The sequence below is a fragment of the Anomaloglossus baeobatrachus genome, chromosome 6, assembly GCF_048569485.1.
Source record: "Anomaloglossus baeobatrachus isolate aAnoBae1 chromosome 6, aAnoBae1.hap1, whole genome shotgun sequence".
Classification (NCBI taxonomy): domain Eukaryota; kingdom Metazoa; phylum Chordata; class Amphibia; order Anura; family Aromobatidae; genus Anomaloglossus; species Anomaloglossus baeobatrachus.
This window is the reverse complement of record NC_134358.1, coordinates 378754539-378776936: the sequence shown is the minus strand read 5'-3', so window position 1 is coordinate 378776936 and position 22398 is coordinate 378754539. Positions and strand designations below refer to the sequence as shown.

The 22398-nt window shown below is 44.7% G+C and overlaps 1 protein-coding gene across 3 annotated transcripts in view; it reads left to right on the top strand.

The window, feature by feature from the left end:
* Positions 1–22398, top strand: part of COBL (cordon-bleu WH2 repeat protein) — a 593805-nt gene that overhangs the window by 256757 nt on the left and 314650 nt on the right. For all 3 annotated transcript variants that reach the window (XM_075315047.1, XM_075315048.1, XM_075315046.1), the window contains 2 exons: positions 16595–16805; positions 20852–21080. In XM_075315047.1, the coding sequence (XP_075171162.1) occupies positions 16595–16805; positions 20852–21080 (440 nt within the window). The remainder of the gene's footprint in view (positions 1–16594; positions 16806–20851; positions 21081–22398) is intronic.

The window sequence follows — 22398 nt, the reverse complement described above, 5'->3', positions numbered from 1 at the left end:
GTCACATTATCATAGCCCCTGAGTTGCCAGAACAGCACAACCCCATTTTTCAAAGTAATAGGTAAAAATTGAGTTTATAATATTTTACTCAGTTTCTCCCCAAATCTGGAATCCCCTGTATTGAGAACTCTTGATGGAAGGAGTAGTATTTGACTTTTGGAGTGCAGATTTCCTGAAATAGGCCATTTTAGAACCAATAATCTGACAGCCAGCTCATAGAAGGTGTAATATGCCACTCTCTACTTTCAATTATACTAGTGTTTTAACACCATCTATTTGAAACTTGTATCCTTGTTTTTTAGTACATTATTTGCTAAGGTGAATGGAGTAATTAACCCCCTCACCACATACGCCATACAGCTACAGCACTGGCTCACTAGCAGGTCCGGCCCAATGATCGCACTGGCTAGCTAGCAGAACCTGCAAAATCATCAACTGGTGTCTGCTATATATCATAACTGACACCCTGCAGTAGCTCCCGTTATCAGTGCTAGCGCCAATCACAGATATTTAACCCTTCTGTTGCCACTGTCAATAGCAACAGCATCATAAAACTCTTTGCGCCGATCAGCACAACACAATTGCGATCGCGTTGTGCTGTTGGTCTCCAAGTAATGGCTGCGGGGTCACTCAGGTACAATGGCCTGTAAGGTCCTATCTTGTGGAGGAGCTGACACGCCTCCTGCCTGTGTATGATTGACAGCTCTAATACCCTGCATTGCAGAGTATAAGACCAGGGCTGAGAAAGTTGATATCCAATAAAGGCACTAAGTAAAAAAACTAAAAAAAAATCAAATAAAGCTAAAATACAGAAAAAAAATGGAAAAATGTTTCGGAAGTAGAACCAATCTATAAAATTGTCATATTATTTAACTCTTTTTGTGAACACCAGAAACAAAATAAAATAAAAAATATGCCAAAAATGTAGCTTTTACATCATACTGATGCCAAAAGAAAGGATAAAAAGTGATCAAAGAATCACAAAGAATATAGTATCAATAAAAAACATGTTGTCCTGTAAAAACAAGCCCTTAAGGTACCGTCTCACTAAGCGATGCTCCAGTGATCCCACCAGCAACCTGACCTGGCAGGGATCGCTGGAGCGTCGCTACACGGGTTGCTGGTGAGCTGTCAAACAGGCAGATCTCACCAGCAACCAGTGACCAGCCCCCAGCCAGCAGCGACGTGTGGAAGCGATGCTGCGCTTGGTAACTAAGGTAAATATCGGGTAACCAACCCGATATTTACCTTGGTTACCAGCGCACACTGCTTAGCGCTGCCTCCCTGCACTCGTTAATTACCCGATGTGTAGTCTGGCTATGTGTGCAGGGAGCTGGCACTGACAGCGTGAGTTCGGCGGACGCTGGTAACGAAGGTAAATATTGGGTAACCAAGGAAAGGACTTCTTGGTTACCCGATAGTTATAGATAGATAGATAATAGATAGATAGTTGGCTTGTACAGCTATTTAGCAAAATTAATGACTAATTTTAGAAAACAAAAGACATGGGCTCCTATAACCAGCACAGGTACATACAGCAGCAGCTGCGGGCTGCAACCCTCAGCTGTCCCTTGGGTGGTTTCGAAAAATAGAGGGGCTCCCATGCTGACTTTTTAAATTATTTGAACAAATAATTTAAAAAATGGCCAAGGGGACAGCAGACAACCTGGGGCTGATATTTTTAGGGTGGCAAGGGCCATTGTTATTTGTCTCTTGCCAGCCTAAAAATAGCTGCCTGCATGCAGTCGACTCAGAGGTGGCGCATTTATTAGATGCTCAACACAACTCATTCAGTGGAAAAATAAAAAAGTTATAGGTCTCAGAATAGGGTGATGCAATAAATAGTTTTTTTGTAATTCTGTGTTTTAGTGTGCAAATTATGAAAATACTTCATAACCCTGTCATCACTGTAATAGAACTGACCTGAAAAATAAAGTCGTCTTATCATATTTAATGCACAGTGAACAGGCGCGTGCTAGCATGCTGTTCAATAACCATTGCCCAGCTTCATCGGCATTGACGTGCGTACCTGTGTCCGTTGTCACCGCTTCAAAACACTGGGTATAGGGTCAGTGGGCATGATCAGAAGTCCCACTCCTTTATGACTAGTATCATAAAGGATCTTTATAAATACCTTTTCTAAAGATATCTTTCTGTATGCTATAATATACAGAGTCTGTTAGGCAGGGATTAGAAATATGCACCCAGTACTGCTCATGGGAGCATATTGGGAGCATCGTGGGAGCATACTGTTCTGAGAGCATATTTCACCTGACAGGTTCACTTTAAAGAGAAGCAACCATCAAGATTTTAATATATAATGCCAGGGCTATACTGGCGCTAGGATGCTGAATGTAACCATACCTTTTTTTCAGAGATTGGATGTTTTATTTCAGAAATATGCGCAAGTAAAATTCCAGCAATGCACTGTTATTTGATTGACAGGTGCAACAGGGGTGGGTGTAGCTATCTATTCCTGCCCCCCTCTGTCTGCTTGGTTCTGCAATTTAAAAAGACAGATTTGACTTAAAAGTTAACACAGGCATAGCATCATATCCAGAGGTTTTCTTTTCAAAATAGACGTATGAGTGCTGCCAGCATTGCTGCAGAGGTTACAGGGGAGGGGGGTCAACCTGTCATTACTAAGACCATATGCTGCACATTGCATCAAATTGGTCTGCATGGGTGTCATTCTAGAAGGAAGCCTCTTCTAAAGATGATACACAAGAAAGCCCGCAGTTTCTTGAAGACAAGCAGACTAAGGACATGGATTACTGGAGCAATGTCCTGTGGTCTGATGACATCAAGATAAACTTATTTGGTTCAGATAATGTCAAAGGTGTTGCAGCAACCAGGTGAGGAGTACAAAGACAAGTGTATCTTGCCTAAAGTCAAATATAATGGTGTGAATGTCATAGTTTTGGGGCTTCAGCAGTGCTGTTGGCTGTGAGGAGCTATAGTTCAGTGAGGGTACCATAAATGCCAACATGTACTGTGACATCCTGAAGCGGATCATAATCCCCTCCCTTTGGAAACTGAGCCACAGGGTAGTATTACAACCTGATAAAGACCCCAAGCACGCCACCAAGAAGACCACTGCCTTACTAAAGAAACTGAGGGCAAAAGTGTTGGACTGGCCAAGCATGTGTGACGCCCCAGCAGCAGTTGGACTGCTCGGCAGACACTTCGATGAAAAGGTGGATTATTTACAGGGGAGAATGTTCGTGACGCCACCTGCGGTGTGCGGTAACGAGGAGTACCGCCGCTGCCGTATTGGAGTGCCAGGGCAGATGGTGTGGGGCAGCCGTGATGGAGGTTCCCTCCGCAGGTAGAGGCCCCGGGACTCAGGGTAGTGAAAAGGTAGGAACAGTCTATATTGGTATAGGGCCGGCAGGGTGCTGGGGAGCCAGGGTACTCACTCAGGGGTGATGACGCATTCAGTGGACACAGACTCTGAGGTAAAACAAGTCTCTGGGTACCGCTGCCCTCGGTGACAGCACGTTCGGTTGTCCTTTTCAGTGATTTTGTGGTGGACTGGAGCCTTCCTCTATACACTGTTTACTCTGTGTGTCCCTGGCCCTGTTGGCTTGAAACCTTCGGGTCCCGTCCCTCTTTTTACTGGGGACCTGATCTTAGCAGCTGGAACGTGGGATTTTCTGTGACTGCTCTGTGTGGGAAGTCCTATCCCTCCGTTGTGCTGACGCCGCTAATCTCTGAGCTGTTGCAAATAGCATGTGAAGCTACTTCCCGCTGCAGGTTAATTGCCGGGTTGTGTGAAGCTACCTCCCGACTTAGGGGCCTGTCCCTCGCTGTGTGCTCGGCCCCCAGACTGGTTACTATGGATCCAATGGCTGACGGTCCTCTTGACCCGTCCAGCCCTGTCCTCCAGTTCCCTGCGACTGGGTCTCCATCTCCAAAGGCACAGGCCACTGTCTGCGACCCAGCCAGACTCTCCTCAGGGAGCTCTTACTCCCCAGGTCCTCTCTCTTTGACAGTTACTACCAACTGTCTAACTGACTCCTCCCACCAGCCTGTCTGACTCATAGGTGGGCAGTTCCTTTCCCAGCTGGAACCACACCCCCAGTGTGCCTGACAAGTGTAGTGTTTGGGTGACTAGGATTTGTGCTGTTGGTACAGAATCACTGTTGCGGACCCTGGAACCAATGAGGGTGGGTCCTGCACCAAGGATAGAGAATAGTGCAGTTCCCTGTGACACACTGGACTAGTCCAGGGGCGTCACATTCCCCCTTGGTTAAACGTAGCTCGTCCCCGAGCTACAGTGCACCCAGAGTGTTTATTTTTATCTGCAAAAAGTGAACATTTTAATAAGAAAAACATATCTATCCATCCCACGCAGGGGAGGCACTTTGTTTGATCCCACCGTTTCGCTTTCCCAGTCCTTCATCCCACCCCCAAAGTTCCAAAAGGAGGCAAGCCACCACTCCTGTTGGTGGCCAGAAACTTGGGCCATATGTCTCCTAGGTCTCTCCTCCACCTGTGTCTTCTCCTGTAGGTGGGTATGCAGTTCGTGGGTATGAATGGGAAATAACCATTTACAATAGCACCAGTTCGTGCTGGCTACCACCAGTCCTGTAGCCAAAGGTCCATTTTTAATAAAACTTATGCATTGGTCATCAATCAGGTCATGAATCCAGGTAATTAAAATAAAATCAACATTCTTCTTATCAACACTCTATATCAACATGTCTTACATGACTATAATTAGCATGGAAAATAGTAGAATTAAAAGCATGGAAAATACTAAACATTTTTAACTTTACTCTATATTCAGGCTATTTACATTAGGGTAGAGTAGCCGGGTTCCGCTACCATTCCTCATCTCTGAACCTATGTGGGGGCTCACCAAAGTTCACACGGGTGGGCTTTCTCAGCCCCTGGCTTCCCTCTAGCCCTTGTTCTCTGGTGTTTGCTACTACCTGTTCCCCACTACTGGTGCTAGGTGTTGTAGGTGGTAATCTACGTGTTCGTGGTGCTGGTATGGGTACTTCTCTAGGTGCAATGATTTCAGGCCTCCTTGGTTCTGGTTCTTCCGCGGGTTGCGGGAATGTGAGTACAGGCACAATCACTGCTCCATTCTACATAGGCCAATCTTCCGGGAAGTCACCTAGGATGGTGTGGATTACTCTCTTCTTTTTCTCAGTCACTTGAGGTTTGGGCTGTTCTTCCTTCTGGATGTTCAGGGGTTCAGGGCACTTTTTCAAGTGGTCACAGGAAATTACAGCTGTGGTTCTTCCTTGGTCCTTGCTGACAAGACAGGTCTTCTGGTTGTTGAAATTGGAAGGCTGGACCACATATGGCTCTCTTTCCCACTGGTCGTCCAGTTTATGCATCTTTCTTTTTCTTTTTAAGACCACTTCTCCTGGTGAAAATGGAGGGGCTTGGGCTTGTTAAAGCTCCTTTCTTGCTTTTCCCTACTTTGCTCCAGATTCTCCTCGACATACTCCTGAATTTGCCTATATTGGGCTCTACGCTTGGTACCCCAATCTGCATTTGGGGAATAAACTTCAGGCATCTCAACTTCCATCTCCAGATCCACTGGCAGTCTCCCAGGTCTAGCCCTCATGAGATAAGCGGGTGTGCATTTAGTGGAACTCACAGGAATACTATTCTACATGTCCACAAGATCTGGCAATTTTTCAGGCCACTGGTTCCGCTCTTCAAGGGGTAGAGTTTTCAGCAGGTTGATGACTACATAGTTCATCTTCTCACACATCCCATTTGTTTGTGCGTGGTAGGGGGCAATGCGTATCTTCTTACACCCATACAATTTACAAAATTCTTGGAAGATTTCTGCTTCAAAAGCAGGACCTCAATCTGTTAGGACATGTTCTGGGTAACCATGGGGTCTGCAGAAGTGTGCCTGGAAAGCCTTCGCCGCAGTGCTGGCAGTTAGATCTTTGACAGGTACCACCACCAGGAATCTTGAATCTACTATGGCGAGTGCATAGGTGTACCCATTCCTGCTTGGTGTGAGCTTGACGTGGTCTAAGGCACCGTGTTCTAGAGGCTGGGTAGTTACTATTGGTTGTAATGGCGCTCGCTGACTGGTGCTATCGTTTCTCCTTAATGTACATGGACCACAGTTCCTGCACCAAGCTTCTATGGTGTCTCTCATCCCAGTCCAATAAAAGCGACTTCTCAGCAACATTTCCAACTTCTTCCAACCAAAGTGCCCAGCTCTATCGTGATAGGCCTCCAACACCACTGGTGCATATACTGTGGGTATCACTATCTGGCATATTCTCTCATGCGTTTTTGGATTAATGAGACTTCTGCACAACTTGCCTCGATGGAAACACAGTCAACTTCTTTCTTTCCTCAATTTCTTAGCTTCTTCTGGAGCATCTGGTTCAAGATGTGAATCAGCCTGGGATATCAATGCCTTTATCAATCTGATTGCAGGGTCATTATCTTGGCCATCTTGCCAACCATGGTGGGGCAATGGGTTGAAGGTCGCCTCTTGCTGATCATTATAATATCAGGGTTTCACTCTATCAGTAGGGCGATGGAAAGCAGGTAGCTCAATCTCCTCCAGGTCATCTTCATCCCTCCCATCATCACACAACTGGGGCATCCTGGACAACGCATCAGCGTTAGCGTTCTTGCGACCAGCCCTGTACTTTATAGTGAAATCGTAATTTGCCAGTCGTGCTACCCACCGCTGCTCCAAAGCTCCAAGCTTCGCCGTGTCCAGGTGTGTCAACAGGTTGTTGTCTGTATACACGGTTAATTTTGCAGAAGCCAGGTAATGCTTAAACTTCTCTGTCATGGCCCAAACAAGTGCTAAGAACTCCAGCTTGAAAGAACTATAGTTCTCAGGATTTCTTTCTGTTGGACGGAGTTTCCTGCTGGCGTATGCAATCATCTTTTCCTTGCCATCCTGTACCTGGGATAGAACAGCTCCCAGTCCTACGTTGCTGGCATCAGTGTACAGCACAAATGGGAGGTTATAGTCAGGATATGCCAAAATCTCATCTCCTGTCAAAGCTGACTTCATCCACTTAAAGGACTTCTCCTGCTCCTCACCCCATGTGAATGGAGAGCCAGAAGTCTTGCCGTGCTTTGTTTGTCCGATTAGGAGATCTTGCAAGGGGGATGCCATCTTGGTATAGCCTTTCACGAACCTCCGGTAGTACCCCATCAATCTGTCACGCTCCCCGGCTCCCCGGCCACGCTCTCCGGCTCCCCTGCCTCGCTTCCCGGCTCCCCTGCCACGCTCCCCGGCTCCCCTGCCTCGCTTCCCGACTCCTCTGCCAGGCGTCCCCCGCTCCACAGCCTCCATGCCCCATCACCTGCGGTCCCCAGGCAGCCTGGTCCTCGCTCCCGGCGCCCGTCGGCAACCCTGCTCCAGCCCGGCTCTCCTGCCTCCTGTTCACCGCTCCCTGCTCTGGCTTCTGGCACCCGGGCCTCGCGCATGCGCATTAGGGCGCGCGCGCGGTCATTGACCCTCTCTTAAAGGGCCAGTGTCCTCCAACAGGATATTGAAGAATCAGGTACAGGGTATATGGGGAGATCCTTTCCAAGTGGGCGGGGCCTGTTCTTCGTGTTTTGCTAAGCTAGGAGTCAGGTCTCCTTGTGTTTTGTGGTATACTTACCTATCTCTCTCCTAGAGCCGCTCCTGCCTTACCAACCGGTTCTGACGATACCCGAACCCCGAACGGTGATGGTCTGCCATCCGGTCAAGTTCATACCATCCAGACAAATTTACCTGTTGCCTCTGCTGGAGCCTCGAATCTCTCTTTGCAGGACCCTCTGGCATCCCGCTCTTTCAGTTTCAGAGAGCTGTTGGAGCAGAAACAATACTTCCCCCATACAATTCTCATTAACAGTCCCCAAAATCATCTTAGGGTTCCGGTCACTAGGGTCATTCTGCACTACTATGAGTCCTTGGCGTGCTAACTCCACCCTGCCCACCTTGATGGTCACCTCCTTGAACCCGAGTTGTGTTACTGGTAAACCATTAACAGCGTAAATGGTGAGGTCATTGTCCGGAGGGGCGAGTTCCTCAGTTGACCAGAATTTGGTATACAGTACTTGGGGGATAGTTGTTACCTTGGAGCCGGTATAAAGAAGTGCTGAAGTCGGCCCGTTTAAAGGACAATAATGGACGTAGTGACCAGTCTTGTTGCACCTATAACAAACAAGGTGTTCATACCGGTCACAGTTCCTTCCTCTGTATGTCGAGGTCCTCCCTCTCATCCAAGGGACGTCATCTGGGCGGTCAGCAAGCTGGATCTTCTCCACCGGCTTGGTCTTGGGCTGGAGCTGCATTGCCTCTAGGATCCTTGCAACATCACTGCTCAGCTGCTGCACCTGTAAAGACAAATCACTGGTACCGCCTGCAGGCGCTACTGGGGTCTTTGGCTCTGGCAGTGCTCTAACAGGAGGTGGCACATGTAGAGGAGAAATGCCGGCTTGCCAAGACGTAGCAGGAGAATCAGCTGGCTCTGGGGTTTGCAAAGCCTTGATGGCTCGGTCTTTTAAAACAGCAAAGTCCATTGCAGGATATTCCAGAGTCCACAGCCGTACCTACTTGCGGTCCTACACTGACCCCAGGCCTTGCAGAAACTGTTCAACAAACATCTTGTTTCCTTCAGCTTCACTGATGGGGATGGTTAGTTTGAGAGTCCGTAGCGCTGATTGCAGCCTCAGGGCATAGTCTCTAATGCTTTCTTGTGGGCGCTGCTTGCAGTTGTAAAACTTTATCCGGAGTTCTGCCTCAGTGCGGTTTTCAAAGGAAAGTCACAGACGTTCAAAAATGGCAGTTACTGAGGCCCTTTCCTGATCTGTCCAGGTTTCCGCCTCCAGCTCTGTAGCGCCTGATAACTGGCCGAGTAGTACAGACGCTTGCTTCCGGTCATTCATCCCATACATATCCAGGAGTGTGCGGATTTTTCTTTTGAATCCTTGCAGAGTGTCAGGGGAACCATCATATTGTGGTAGCCAGGTAGCGCCTGGCACATATGGTAAAGTCATTGGCATTATCGTCGCGGTCGCTTATGTGTCCATGTCACCTTGATCTTGAGGGGGAACCGCCGCTGCTCTCGCTTCACCCGGCGCCGACATCTTTCTATGCCCCCTTGGTTTTCAGCGGCAAGATGGCGGCAACTGAATTTTTTTTTTTATTCACTTTGGGCTCAACAATTTTGGAGAAGGCGCACGTCACCCAGGTTAGTGGGTCCAGTCCGATCCTGTTCGTGACGCCAAAAATCGATGTGTGACGCCCCAGCAGCAGTTGGATTGCTCGGCAGACACTTTGATGAAAAGGGGGATTATTTACAGGGGAGAATGTTCGTGACGCCACCTGCGGTGTGCGGTAAAGAGGAGTTCCGCCGCTGCCGTATGGGAGTGCCGGGGCAGATGGTGTGGGGCAGCCGTGATGGAGGTTCCCTCCGCAGGTAGAGGCCCCGGGACTCAGGGTAGGGAAAAGGTAGGAACAGTCTATATTGATATAGGGCCGGCAGGGTGCTGGGGAGCCAGGGTACTCACTCAGGTGTGATGACGCATTCAGTGGACACAGACTCTGAGGTAAAACAAGTCTCTGGGTACCGCTGCCCTCGGTGACAGCACGTCCGGTGGTCCTTTTCAGTGATTCTGTGGTGGACTGGAGCCTTCTTCTATCCACTGTGTACTCTGTGTGTCCCTGGCCCTGTTGGCTTGAAACCTTCGGGTCCCGTTCCTCTTTTTACTAGCAGCTGGCACGTGGGATTTTCTGTGACTGCTCTGTGTGGGAAGTCCTATCCCTCTGCTGTGCTGACGCCGCTAATCTCTGAACCGTTGCAAATAGCACGTGAAGCTACTTCCCGCTGCAGGTTAATTGCCGGGTTGTGTGAAGCTACCTCCCGACTTAGGGGCCTGTCCCCCGCTGTGTGCTCGGCCCCCAGACCGGTTACTGTAGATCCGATGGCTGACGGTCCTCTTGACCCGTCTAGCCCTGTCCTCCAGTTCCCTGTTACTGGGTCTCCATCTCCTCAGGCACAGGCCACTGTCTGCGACCCAGCCAGACTCTCCTCAGGAAGCTCTTACTCCCCAGGTCCTCTCTCTTTTACAGTTATTACCAACTGTCTAACTGACTCCTCCCACCAGCCTGTCTGACTCATAGGTGGGCGGTTCCTTTCCCAGCTGGAACCACGCCCCCGGTGTGCCTGGCAAGTGTAGTGTTTGGGTGACTAGGATTTGTGCTCTGTTGGTACAGAATCACTGTTGCGGACCCCGGAACCAATGAGGGTGGGCCCTGCACCAAGGATAGAGAATAGTGCAGTTCCCTATGACACCCTGGACTAGTCCAGGGGCGTCACACATGTCTGCAGACCTAAACTCTATTGAGCATCTGTGGGGCCTCCACAAATGGAAGGTGGAAGAACCCCAGGTCTCTAACATCAACCAGCTCCTTGATGTCATAGAGGAATGGAAGAGGATTAGAGGGACAACCTGTTAAGCACTAATAAACTACATGCACAAGTGAGTTAAGGCAGTGCTTGAAAATAATGGTGGCCATACAAAATATTCACACTTTGGACACAATTTGGCCATTTTCACTTAGGGGTGTACTTACATTTGTTGCCAGCGGTTTTGACATTAATGACTGTGTGTTATGTTATTGTGAGAGCAGACCAAATTTACATTGTTATGCCAAGAGCATGGTCTGAAAGGCTTTTGTCAGTGTAAAATTGACAGGTATAATCCATTGCAATGTTTATTATACTAGTGATCAGAGTAGTAAAAGTTAAAGTCCCATGTAGGGACTAAGTAAAAAAGTAAACACAAAAGTGCAATAATTGTAAAAATATTTTTGAAAAATCACAAAACAAAGAACAAAATAAAATGATACCAATAAAAACGTATATTTATGTAACAACTAAATAGTACATATATTTACTATTGCCACATCCAAAACTACCCGACCTATAAAACTGTATCACTATTTAAACCTTCAGTGAACACCGTAAAAATAAATAAAAAATGTGGCAAAAAATATTGTTTTTTCATCCTACCACCCATAGACCACAGAAGAACCAATGTGTCGCAGATCTGTCAAATGATTTTTAGCCCCAAATACATGTATTTGAGGTAAAAGAAAATTGTTCCCAATGATGGACAACCACGCACTCTCACAAAATGTTTTATTGCTTAAACCTTTGTACATGTATATGTAGTGTAGAGTAAAGGGTGCTTTACACGCTGCGACATCGCTAACGATATATGATCGGGGTCACAGTGTTTGTGACGCACATCCGGCGTCGTTAGCGACATCGCAGCGTGTGACAGCGACGATCAACGATCGCAAAAACGGCAAAAATCGTTGATCGTGGACACGTCCAAATCATAATGTCATTGGTGTTTCATTCCGCAGGTTGTTCGTCGTTCCTGCAGCACCACACATCGCTATGAGTGACACCGCAGGAACGACGAACATCATCCTACCTGCGTCCATCAGAAAGGAGGAAGGAAGGAGGTGGCCGCTCATCTCCTCCCCTCCTCTTCTATTGGGCGGCCGTTTTGTGACGCCGCTGTGACGTCGCTGTGACGCCGAACGCACCTCCCCCTTGAAGGAGAAATTGTTCGGCAGCAACAGCGACGTCGCTGAACAGGTATGTGCGTGTGACGCTGCTGTAGCGATATTGTTCGCTACGGCAGCGATCACCACATGTTGCACGAACGACGGGGGCGGGTGCTATCGCTCAAGACAACGAGCGACTAGCGATGTCGCAGCTTGTAAAGCACCCTTAAGTATGGTAATATAGTTTCATTTGGATCACTTACCTGTTTCCACTTCCTGTCCTCTTCTGGGTCACGTGCCTTCTATTCTGACTTGCCAAATCACACTGGGGTTTGTATGTAATCCAGAAGGCGCTTTATCAATGTAAAGGCCCTGTCACACACAGAGATAAATCTTTGGCAGATCTGTGGTTGCAGTGAAATCATGGACATATTGTTCCATTTGTACACAGCCACCTGGCACTGATTGTCCACAATTTCACTGCTACCACAGATCTACCACAGATCTACCACAGATCTACCACAGATCTACCACAGATCTACCACAGAGTTATCCTACCACAGATCTACCTCAGATCTACCACAGATCTATCTCTGTGTGTGACAGGGCCTTAAGTCTATGCAAGTCTTTTACAATGTAAGTCAGAACAAGGCTCCAAACGCTTACCTTGTAGAAGAGACTTCTAACTGACACTAACGGTGGCTTTACACACTGCAACATCGCAAACGACATCGCTGTAACGTCACCGGTTTTGTGACGTTATAGCGACCTCCCCAGCGACATTACAGTGTGTGAAACACATCAGCGACCTGGCCCCTGCTGTGAAGTTGCTGATCGCTACAAATCGTTCAGGACCATTTTTTGGTCCTTTGTTTCCCGCTGTGCAGCATGATCGCTAGAAAGTCTCAGTGTGTAAAGGGGACTTTACAGCGATTTCCCTTTCAAAAAGCTGCTTTACAACGTCCCCAATGACTAGCTAGGTCGTTCTGCAGGTTCGGATCGCTGTTGCGTCGTTGGCCAGGTCTGCCTGTTTGACAGCTCACCAGAGACTTTGTAGCGATCCCGGCCAGGTTGGGATTGCTGGTGGGATCGCTAGAAAGTCTCAGTGTGTAAAGGGGCCTTAAGGGGTACTTTGCACACTACGACATCGCAAGCCAATGCTGCGATGCCGTGCGCGATCGTCCCCGCCCCCGTCGCAGCAGCGATATCTTGTGATTGCTGCCATAGCGAACATTATCGCTACGGCAGCTTCACATGCACTTACCTGCCCTGCGACGTCACATGGCAGGCGGCCAGTAGAAGCGGAGGGGCGGAGATGAGCGGGACGTAAACATCCCGCCCACCTCCTTCCTTCCGCATAGCCGGTGGATGCAGGTAAGGTGATGTTCCTCGCTCCTGCGGCTTCACACACAGCAATGTGTGCTGCCTGCTGAAACGAGGAACAACATCGTACCGTCGCTGCTGCAAAAGTATGGAAATGTCGGACCCTACACTGATCATACGATAACGACGCTTTTGCGCTCGTTAATCGTATGTAAAAAGATTCACATACTGCGATGTCGACAGTGACGCCGGATGTGCGTCATCTTCGATTTGCCCCCCACCGACATCGCAGCTGCGATGTCGTAGTGTGCAAAGTACCCCTAAGGCTCCAGTGTGATCTGACAAGTCACATACTTCTTTAAGTAGAACATGACGTGGATAAGTTTAAATCCTAAAGTGAATGTGCCTCTTCTAAAATTTTTGTTTCTTGGTAAGTCTACAGAACACAATTTTTTAGATTTTTTTTAATATTGGGATTCTTTTTCCTCTTTTGCCAGTTTAGATTTCTGTGCCTTATGAGATGGCTGCTGTGAATACATATTAATTGATAAAGAAAGTCATAAATTACAATATCAAGGAAGTAATTAATACAGCCTTCTCCAGAAGATGCTTAGGGAACTGTATGTTTGTATATCATGCTTCATCTACATATACAACGCCACAATAGGTCTGTAATTTAATCATATGCCCGATGGTGATCCTATCATAGTCTTAACACCAAAGCTGCGGTTAACAGGAAATATCTGATTATTGTGTCTACTCAATTGCCTAGAATGATACCTGCGCTATTCGTGGATTTTTATGTATACGCAAATGAAAATTAAATAAAGTAGATCCTAATCTGAAATGTGTGAAGAATAAATCCTGATTTTAAACGTACTGTATATGTTCTCATATGAGATTTCATTTAATTCCTAGTTTGTGGCTCATAATGTTTGTGGATCAAATAATGTCATGATTGAAGGCATTTATGCCCTAGGCTACATGCGCACGCTGCATCTTTTTGTGTTCACAAACTGCAGCCAAAACTGCAGGCAAAATGCAGACAAAACTGCACCTTGTCAGAGAGAGTCTGGAAATGTCACAAAAAGTACTTGTAATTATAGGTGCGTTTTTGCTGCGTTTTCGGTGCGTTTTTGCTGCGTTTTTGCTGCGTTTTCACAACCTGTGTTTTTGCTGCGTTTTTGTGACAAATGTTGACAAAAAGGCAGGAAGAATGAACATGCTGCATTTTTTTTGTCACAAACTTTTGCCAAATAAAACGCTGACAAATAAACTGCAATGTGCGCATGACAAATCTGACTTCTCATAGACTTTGCTGGGAAGTTAAATTTCAGAAAGTTCTGACAACAAAACTGCAGCCAAAAACGCAGCAAAAACGCAGCAAAAAAAGCACCGTGCGCATGTAGCCTTAAAGAGGTTGGGAAGGCAACTCCTCTTTTTTTGTGTTTGAACAACTCATCAAAATGAAATATGTTCTAATAAGAAAATATTATGGCAGGGGAAATTAACATTAGATTTCAACTGCCCAATGTAGATGTGTTGAGCAGCAGCTTATCACACTGTGGGAACCTGTGAATACTTGGATAGACTAGTGTACATGTGCATAATCGGTCAGATCCAGGAGCTGTCAGCCAAATGACTGAGATTGCTGTTGGAAGACATAGCTGTGGCCTGATAGGGTTACTTTGCACGCTGCGACATCGCTAACCGATTGTAGCGATGCTGAGCGCGATAGTCCCCGCCCCCGTCGCATATGCGATATGTTGTGATAGCTGCCGTAGCGAACATTTTCGCTACGTCAGCTTCACACGCACTTACCTGCTCTGCGACGTCGCTCTGGCCGGCGACCCGCATCCTTCCTAAGGTGGCGGGTCGTGCGGCGTCACAGCGACGTCACACGGCAGGCGGGCAATAGAAGCGGAGGGGCAGAGATGAGCGGGGCGTAAACATCCCGCCCACGTCCTTCCTTCCTCATTGCAAGCGGGACACAGGTAAGGTGATGTTCCTCGCTCCTGCGGCTTCATACACAGCGATGTGTGGTGCCGCAGGATCGAGGAACAACATCGTACCTGTCGCTGCAGCGAAATTATGGAAATGACCGACACTACACAGATCACTGATTTTCGACGCTTTTGCGATCATTTATCGGTTGTTCTAGGCTTTACACGTTATGACGTCGTTACTGGCGCCGGATGTGCATCACTTTCAATTTGACCCCGACAAGATCGCAGTAGCGATGTCGCAACGTGCAAAGTACCCCTTAGTATTCTCATGTCCACAGCCAGCCTTAGGAGTCATAGTGGGAAAAATAGTAGAATGCTGGGGTGGTATTAGAAAAGAAGTGAAGGTAACCTGTCAGGAGTTTTACGGTCCCCAAACTACAGTAATTACATTGCTCGGTAGAGTAGTGAAAAATCATACCTTCCTGGCCACAAATGAGGGAATAAAGTTTGAACCTTTATGGGAAGAAAACTGTAAATATGCATACAACAACTACAACGAACAAAAATACAAACACAACACTTTTGGTTTTGCTCCCATTTTTCATGAACTGAACTTTGAGATCGAAGACTTTTTAGGCCTTTTTCTCCCAAATATTGTTCACAAATTTCTCTGAATCTGTGTGAGCATTTCTATTTTTCCAAGATAATCCATCCACCTCACAGGTCTGGCATATTGAGATGCTGATTAAACAGCATAATTATGCCACAAGAAAATGCCTCTGTAAAATGTGGAGCTTTACAGTATTGGAGGGTCAGAAGGGGGGGTCAGGATATCAGGCCGTAACTGGTGTGACTTCCATTTGCCTCATGCAGTACAACATATCTCGTTCGCATAGAGTTAATCATGTTGTTGTTTGTGGCCTGTGAAATGTTGGTCCACTCCTATTCAATGGCTGTGTAAAGTTGCTGGATATTGGTAGGTACTTGAACATGCTGTCGTATACTCCAATCCAGAGCTGACCACACAAGAACAGAGAAAAAGTCTTAGATCTTAGAGTTCAGCTCATGAAAAATGGGAACAAAAACAAAAGTTTTGCTTTTGTATTTTTATTCAGTATATAAACTGGAAAAAAACACCAAACCGTTGCAATCAGAGTGCCTTCGTTTTCTGCATGATGAATATAAACTTGATGACAGATCAACTTATCTTTTTTACATTGAGTCATTTTTTTTTCAGAGGGTTTCCATTTCTTTTTTAATAGCAAAAATTGTTGAGTCAACAGTTCTATAATGTAATGTGAGAGGTAGATCTGTTGGGAACTATTAGGCTATGTGCGCACGTAGCGTTCTGCCCTGCAGAAATTTCTGCAGCGATTTGAACAGCACATGTGCGCTTCAAATCGCTGCAGAAAGAGTCCGTAATGAAAAAAAAAAAGCCGATTCCATGCGCTCTGACTGCAGCCCCTCCCATAGACAGAGCGGGGGATGCAGGCAGAGCGCAGGAAAGAAGTGACATGTCACTTCTTAGAACGCGCGCTTCGGGCAGTAGCCGAAGCGCTGCGCTCTAATACGCCACGTGCGCACGTCTCCTGCATAATCTTCATAGATTATGCTGGAGACGCAGGATGCATGCAGTTACGCTGCGGTACAGATCGCAGCGTAACTGCATGCAAATACGCAACGTGCGCACATAGCCTTATAACTCAATTACTCACACACAGCCCTATTCTTTAAGTAGGTAAGTAGAAAGAAGGTATATTTTCACTTGGTAAATGGCTAAATCCATTCATCTTTTTTTTTCTAGTAAAGCAGTGATGGACTTCTTGGTGGAACTGTGCAGCCAGCATCATTTGAATCCAGCTCAGCACACTCTTGAGGTGCGCTCTGGAGCATCACAGCAACCCTTCACTTTAAGGCCAAATACCCTCATTGGAACTTTAGATGTAGAAACTATGTTTCTGAAGGAGAAAGTTACAGAAGTAAAAGTCCGAAAGCCACCTCCAAAGATTCCTGAGGTTAGTTACAGCAAACATTTCAGCAACTGTACATGTTTCTGTGCTACATACACTACAGTTCAAAAGTTTAGGATCACTTAGATATTTCCTTATTTTTGAAAGAAAAGCACATTTTTGTTCAATGAAGATAACATTAAATTAAAAAGAAATAAGAAATACACTCTATACATTGTTAATGTGATAAATGACTATTCTATCTGCAAATGTCTGGTTTTGAATGCAATTTGTACATAACTGTATAGAAGCCCATTTCCAATAACCACCACTCCAGTGTTCTATTGGTACATTGTGTTTTCTAACTGTATTAGAAGGCTAATGGATGTTTATAAATCCCTTGAAAACCCTTGTGCAAGTATCTTAGCACAGCTATAAACAGTTTTGCTGATTAGAGAAGCTATAAAACTGACTTTCCTTTGAGCTAGTTGAGAATCTGGATTACATTTGTTGGTTCCATTAAACTCTCAAATTGGCCAGAAAAAGTGAGCCTTCACGAGAAACTCGACAGTCTATTCTTGTTCTTAGAAATGAAGGATATTCCATGTGAGAAATTGCCAAGAAACTGAAGATTTCCTACAATGGTGTGTACTACTCCCTTCAGAGGAAAGCACAAACAGGCTCTAACCAGAGTAGAAAGAGAAGTGGGAGGCCGCGCTGCACAACTGAGCAACAAGACAAGTAAATTAGAGACTCTAGTTTGAGAAATCGACACCTCACAGGTCCTCAACTGGCAGCTTCATTAAATAGTACCCGCAAAACGCCACTGTCAATGTCTACAGTGAAGAGGCGACTCCGGGATGCTGGCCTTCAGGTCAGAGTGGCAAAGAAAAAGCCATATCTGAGACTGGCTAATAAAAGGAAAAGATTAACACGGGCAAAAGAACACAGACATTGGACAGAGGAAGATTGGAAAAAAGTGTTATGGACAGACAAATCGACGTTTGAGGTGTTTGGATCACACAGAAGAACATTTGTGAGATGCTGAACAACTGTAAAGATGCTAGAAGAGTGCCTGACGCCATCTATCAAGCATGGTGGAGGTAATGTGATGGTCTGGGGTTGCTTTGGTGCTGGTAAAGTGGGAGATTTGTACAAGGTAAAAGGAATTTTGAATAAAGAAGGCTATCACTCTATTTTGCAACGTCATGCCATATCCTGTAGACAGCGCTTGATTTGAGCAAATTTCATCCTACAACAGGACAATGACCCAAAGCACACCTCCAAATTATGCATGAAGTGTTTAGGGAAGAAGCAGGCAGCTGGTATTCTACCTGTAATAGAGTGGCCAGCCCAGTCACCAGATCTCAACCCTCTTGAGCAGTTGTGGGAGCAGCTTGACCGTATAGAACGCAAAAAGTGCCCATCAAGCCAATCTAACTTGTGGGAGGGGGAAAGCATGGGGTGAAATATCTCCAGATTACCTCCGCAAATTAACAGCTAGAATGCCAAAGGTCTGCAAAGCTGGAATTGCTGCAAAAGGAGCATTCTGTGCCGAAAACAAAGTGTGAAGGAAAAAAATATTATTTCAAGTAAAATCATTATTTCTAGCCTAGTCAATGTCTGGACTATATTTTCAATTCATTATGTAGCACATTTGATAAATAAAAGTATGATTTCTCATGGAAAAGACAAAATTGTCTCGGTGACCCCAAACTTTTGAACTGTAGTGTATTTATAACTAATTTCCAAAAGTAAGCGTTCAGTCTTTTGCAGCTCAAAGCCTTGATTAAAATTTTATGTGATATTTTATTTCCATGTTCTATTACATGAAAAAAATCTTTCATTTTTTTTTATTAACAGGGTTTAAAGTTTTATGTGAATAAATGATGATAAATTTTACAACTCTCTAATATGTTTTGTATTTCATCATTTTTAAGGTTTGTTTTTCGTGATCATTGTTATTCAAAACAGTTCTGATAATGTCTAGCAGACAGGAGGGGAGCTGATAGTCCTAAAGGGGTTTTCTGACTTCCATGAAATTTGGTTGAAAAGCAGGCAGTTTTATCATAAGACAGAACTATACTCACCATTCCAGTCTTTTGCCTGCCCAGTATAGGCCTCTGTAGTGGTTTGCACTGTTTTGTAGTCCCTGATTGCTGAGGCAATTTATTGGATGTAGAAGCTTATTGGTCCAAGATGTAATCACTGACGGTCCCAAGAGAATTCCGGGGTACTCTGCACTTTAGCCATGGTGCATTAAATAGCATTATCTGCCTTCACCCCACATGTTATAAATGTTTGACGACCTCTTTGAGTTGCATACCTGTATTTTCAGTCCATTCATGGATATCAAGTAGACTCTTTCATCATACATTGATGTACAATGTCAGCACATTCTTTAGATCTGTACTACAGTCATTGTTTTTTATATCAACACTTAATGTACAATAACATTTACTTGTTTAACACTGTGACACATTTAAGAGACATGAAGCCGGTTATAAACTGATTATTTACTTGAACTCATTCGTTTTGCAAACCTTTATCTTGAAGTATATTGTGCTATTTCATCCTCCCAAATCCCTAAATAGCTGTTTGAAATTGTGTAATGAACATGATGGTAGTGGCATTTTTACAGATGACAGATGATATAATGTGTATCTTTGATTAAAGGCATGAGTAATGTGTTAGTACTGTTTACCATCACAGGAGGTAGGAGCACACAGAAGACATTAGAGATAATTGGCCAATAATTGGCCTTCACCCTTCAGCTTACATTGACTGTGCAAGTAGCCAATCCTAGGGGTGACGTCACATGCAGTGACGCTGTAGAAAACCTCACTGAAATGTGGATTTACCACAAATCTGCTCACTTTCAAATTGATTTTGTGTGATTGATACTTAAACACTGCCACAATGTCTGGTAAGAACACTAAAGAGCCCCAGTCATTTTATTTCTTATATATGTAGTATCCTATTAGGATGCACAGCGACGTTTGGTTTATTGTTGTTCTTTAAATGGTCTTTTCTTTTGTTATTTTTTTTGTAACTAGTATGCATATGTCTTGGCCAGTAATTGGAGCAGTCTCTATGACTTAAAAATGATGGCTGCCACGAGGAATAATGTTAATTTCCTCCCGGTAGCCAGGCTATGTGTGCAGCCTCTGGGCAGCTTTACAATTTTATTAACCTGTAGATTAACCCCATAACTGCAGGTGTTTTTGACATGACAAGTTTCTTTTATTAAATTAATCACATCTTACCCAACCATGCCCCTTCATTAAGACTGGTGTGAACAGCACACAAAAGAATCGGTCCCTCGTCCTTTCTTTCATAAGAAAGTCTCCTAAAATAAATGAATATTATGTTAAAGATTCTTTATTTTTCATATACAATTGTAAAACACCTTTTTTATTGATTAACCCCTCAGCTTAAGTCTTATAGAATTTGTCTATATAGGGCAGTTGTACACAGAGAAGTAAAAAAACATAGTGTCATCGGGATTTCCCTGCCTCTTATCTGCTACACTGTTTTGTTTTTATCTATTAGAAAATGTAATGTGTGACTATTGTCCAGTATTGGGGTTGCCTGAAGCTTGCCTTAGGAGCTATACACATTACAGATATGCTACTGCTGAAGACTTTTTCTATTATGGCAAATTCTTTTCTCTGTGTTGTATTAAGCAGCAATGCATACCTATCAAGTGTTGCTTATATATCATGCCCTGTCTTCTTTTCTTCTGGTTTACTATTTTCTTTAGAATCAGTGAACCTTTTATCTTTTTAATTTCCACTTCCACTCATGTGAATCTTCTTCTAAACCCTTTGTCAACTTTCAGTGTTAGATGTAAAACCCTCCAGGTGTGATTGCACTTTTGTGCTGTTTGCTGAGCACCTAGCAGTGGACGTGCTGAGTAAGTCAGCTCCTTTTACAAGTCAACTGGTCCATCCCTTTTCAAAGCGAAATGCTAATGAGTCACTAGATCTGTATGAGAGGGATCAGGTGAAACTAGGAAGCCCATTCTGCATTCCATTACATTGCATGGTAGCTAGGACTTGGCAAAGAGGACTGATTCCAGTGGTTCGGACTTTGTTTTTTGTCTTCACCAGAAAACCATCCGGCTTGTTGTGAACTTCCTTGGTACTCAGAAAGCTGTTGTGAGAGTCAATCCTGCCGTGCCCTTGCGGGACATCCTTCCAGCTGTGTGTGAGAAATGTGAACTAAGCTATGAGAACGTGACTCTTTTAAGAGACGTAATCAGCAAAGAAGAGCTAGACATGTCCCGGTCACTAAATGAGCTGGGTATAAAGGAACTATATGCCTGGAGCAGTAAGCAAGGTAACTGCAAATCTTTAATCATTTTCTTTTTTATAAAGTTGTTAAATTTAATAAATAATTATTAATGAATTCCTGTAAAGTCTTATTTCATTAATAAATGTCACCTTTGTGAATTAATGATGTGCTATGATGATGCGCTGATGCTGAGCTTGCCTCCCCTATCCTCTAAGCATATTCAGTCTTAGAGATATTTCACTGATGATATGCACTACACATACCAGTATGCCATGTGTTACTAAGCATTGCCGTTTAAATATTTACTGACTTTATAAAAAAAACCTTTTCATAAAACAATTGTACAAGCAAATATTATTTTCCTACACTTATGAGCCACTTCTTTTGCCCCTTCTGCCTCCTAAACTAATGATTTATTTACAAATACAACTAAAACCCAAGTCAGTCTGTCAGCTCACAAAGGGATCAGATTAGAGGTTCCTATTGAATGTTATAGAGAGGGATGGGGAGGGGAGTTAGGTGCAGAGTCAAAAAGAGAACGATGTACAGAGGAAAAAAGATGGTGCAGCTCCTTTCCAGTAAGTGTTTTATACTACCTGCATGGTGTACTGAAGTCATCTGAGGCATATGAATGCTTCCTCAATGTTCTCTACTCCTGCTTTATACAATCACTATGTTATGTAAACATTTGCGATCATATTCTAAATAAATGTTGATTTTATATACAGTGCTGGCCAAAAGTATTGGCACCCCTGCAATTCTGTCAGATAATACTCCGTTTCTTCCTGAAAATGATTTCAATCACAAATTCTTTGGTATTATTATCTTCATTTAATTTGTCTTCAATGAAGAAAAAAAAAATTGTCATAAAGCAAAATTGGATATAAATCCACACCAAACATAAAAAAGGGGGTGGACAAAAGTATTGGCACTGTTTGAAAAATCATGTGATGCTTCTCTAATTTGTGTAATTAACAGCACCTGTAACTTACCTGTGGCACCTAACAGGTGTTGGCAATAACTAAATCACACTTGCAGCCAGTTGACATGGATTAAAGTTGACTCAACCTCTGTCCTGTGTCCTTGTGTGTACCACATTGAGCATGGAGAAAAGAAAGAAGACCAAAGAACTGTCTGAGGACTTGAGAATCCAAATTGTGAGGAAGCATGAGCAATTTCAAGGCTACAAGTCCATCTCCAAAGACCTGAAAGTTCCTGTGTCTACGGTGCGCAGTGTCATCAAGAAGTTTAAAGCCCATGGCACTGTGGTTAACCTCCCTATATGTGTAAGAAAAGAAAAAATGATGAGAGATTTCAACGCAAGATTGTGTGGATGGTGGATAAAGAACCTCGACTAACATTC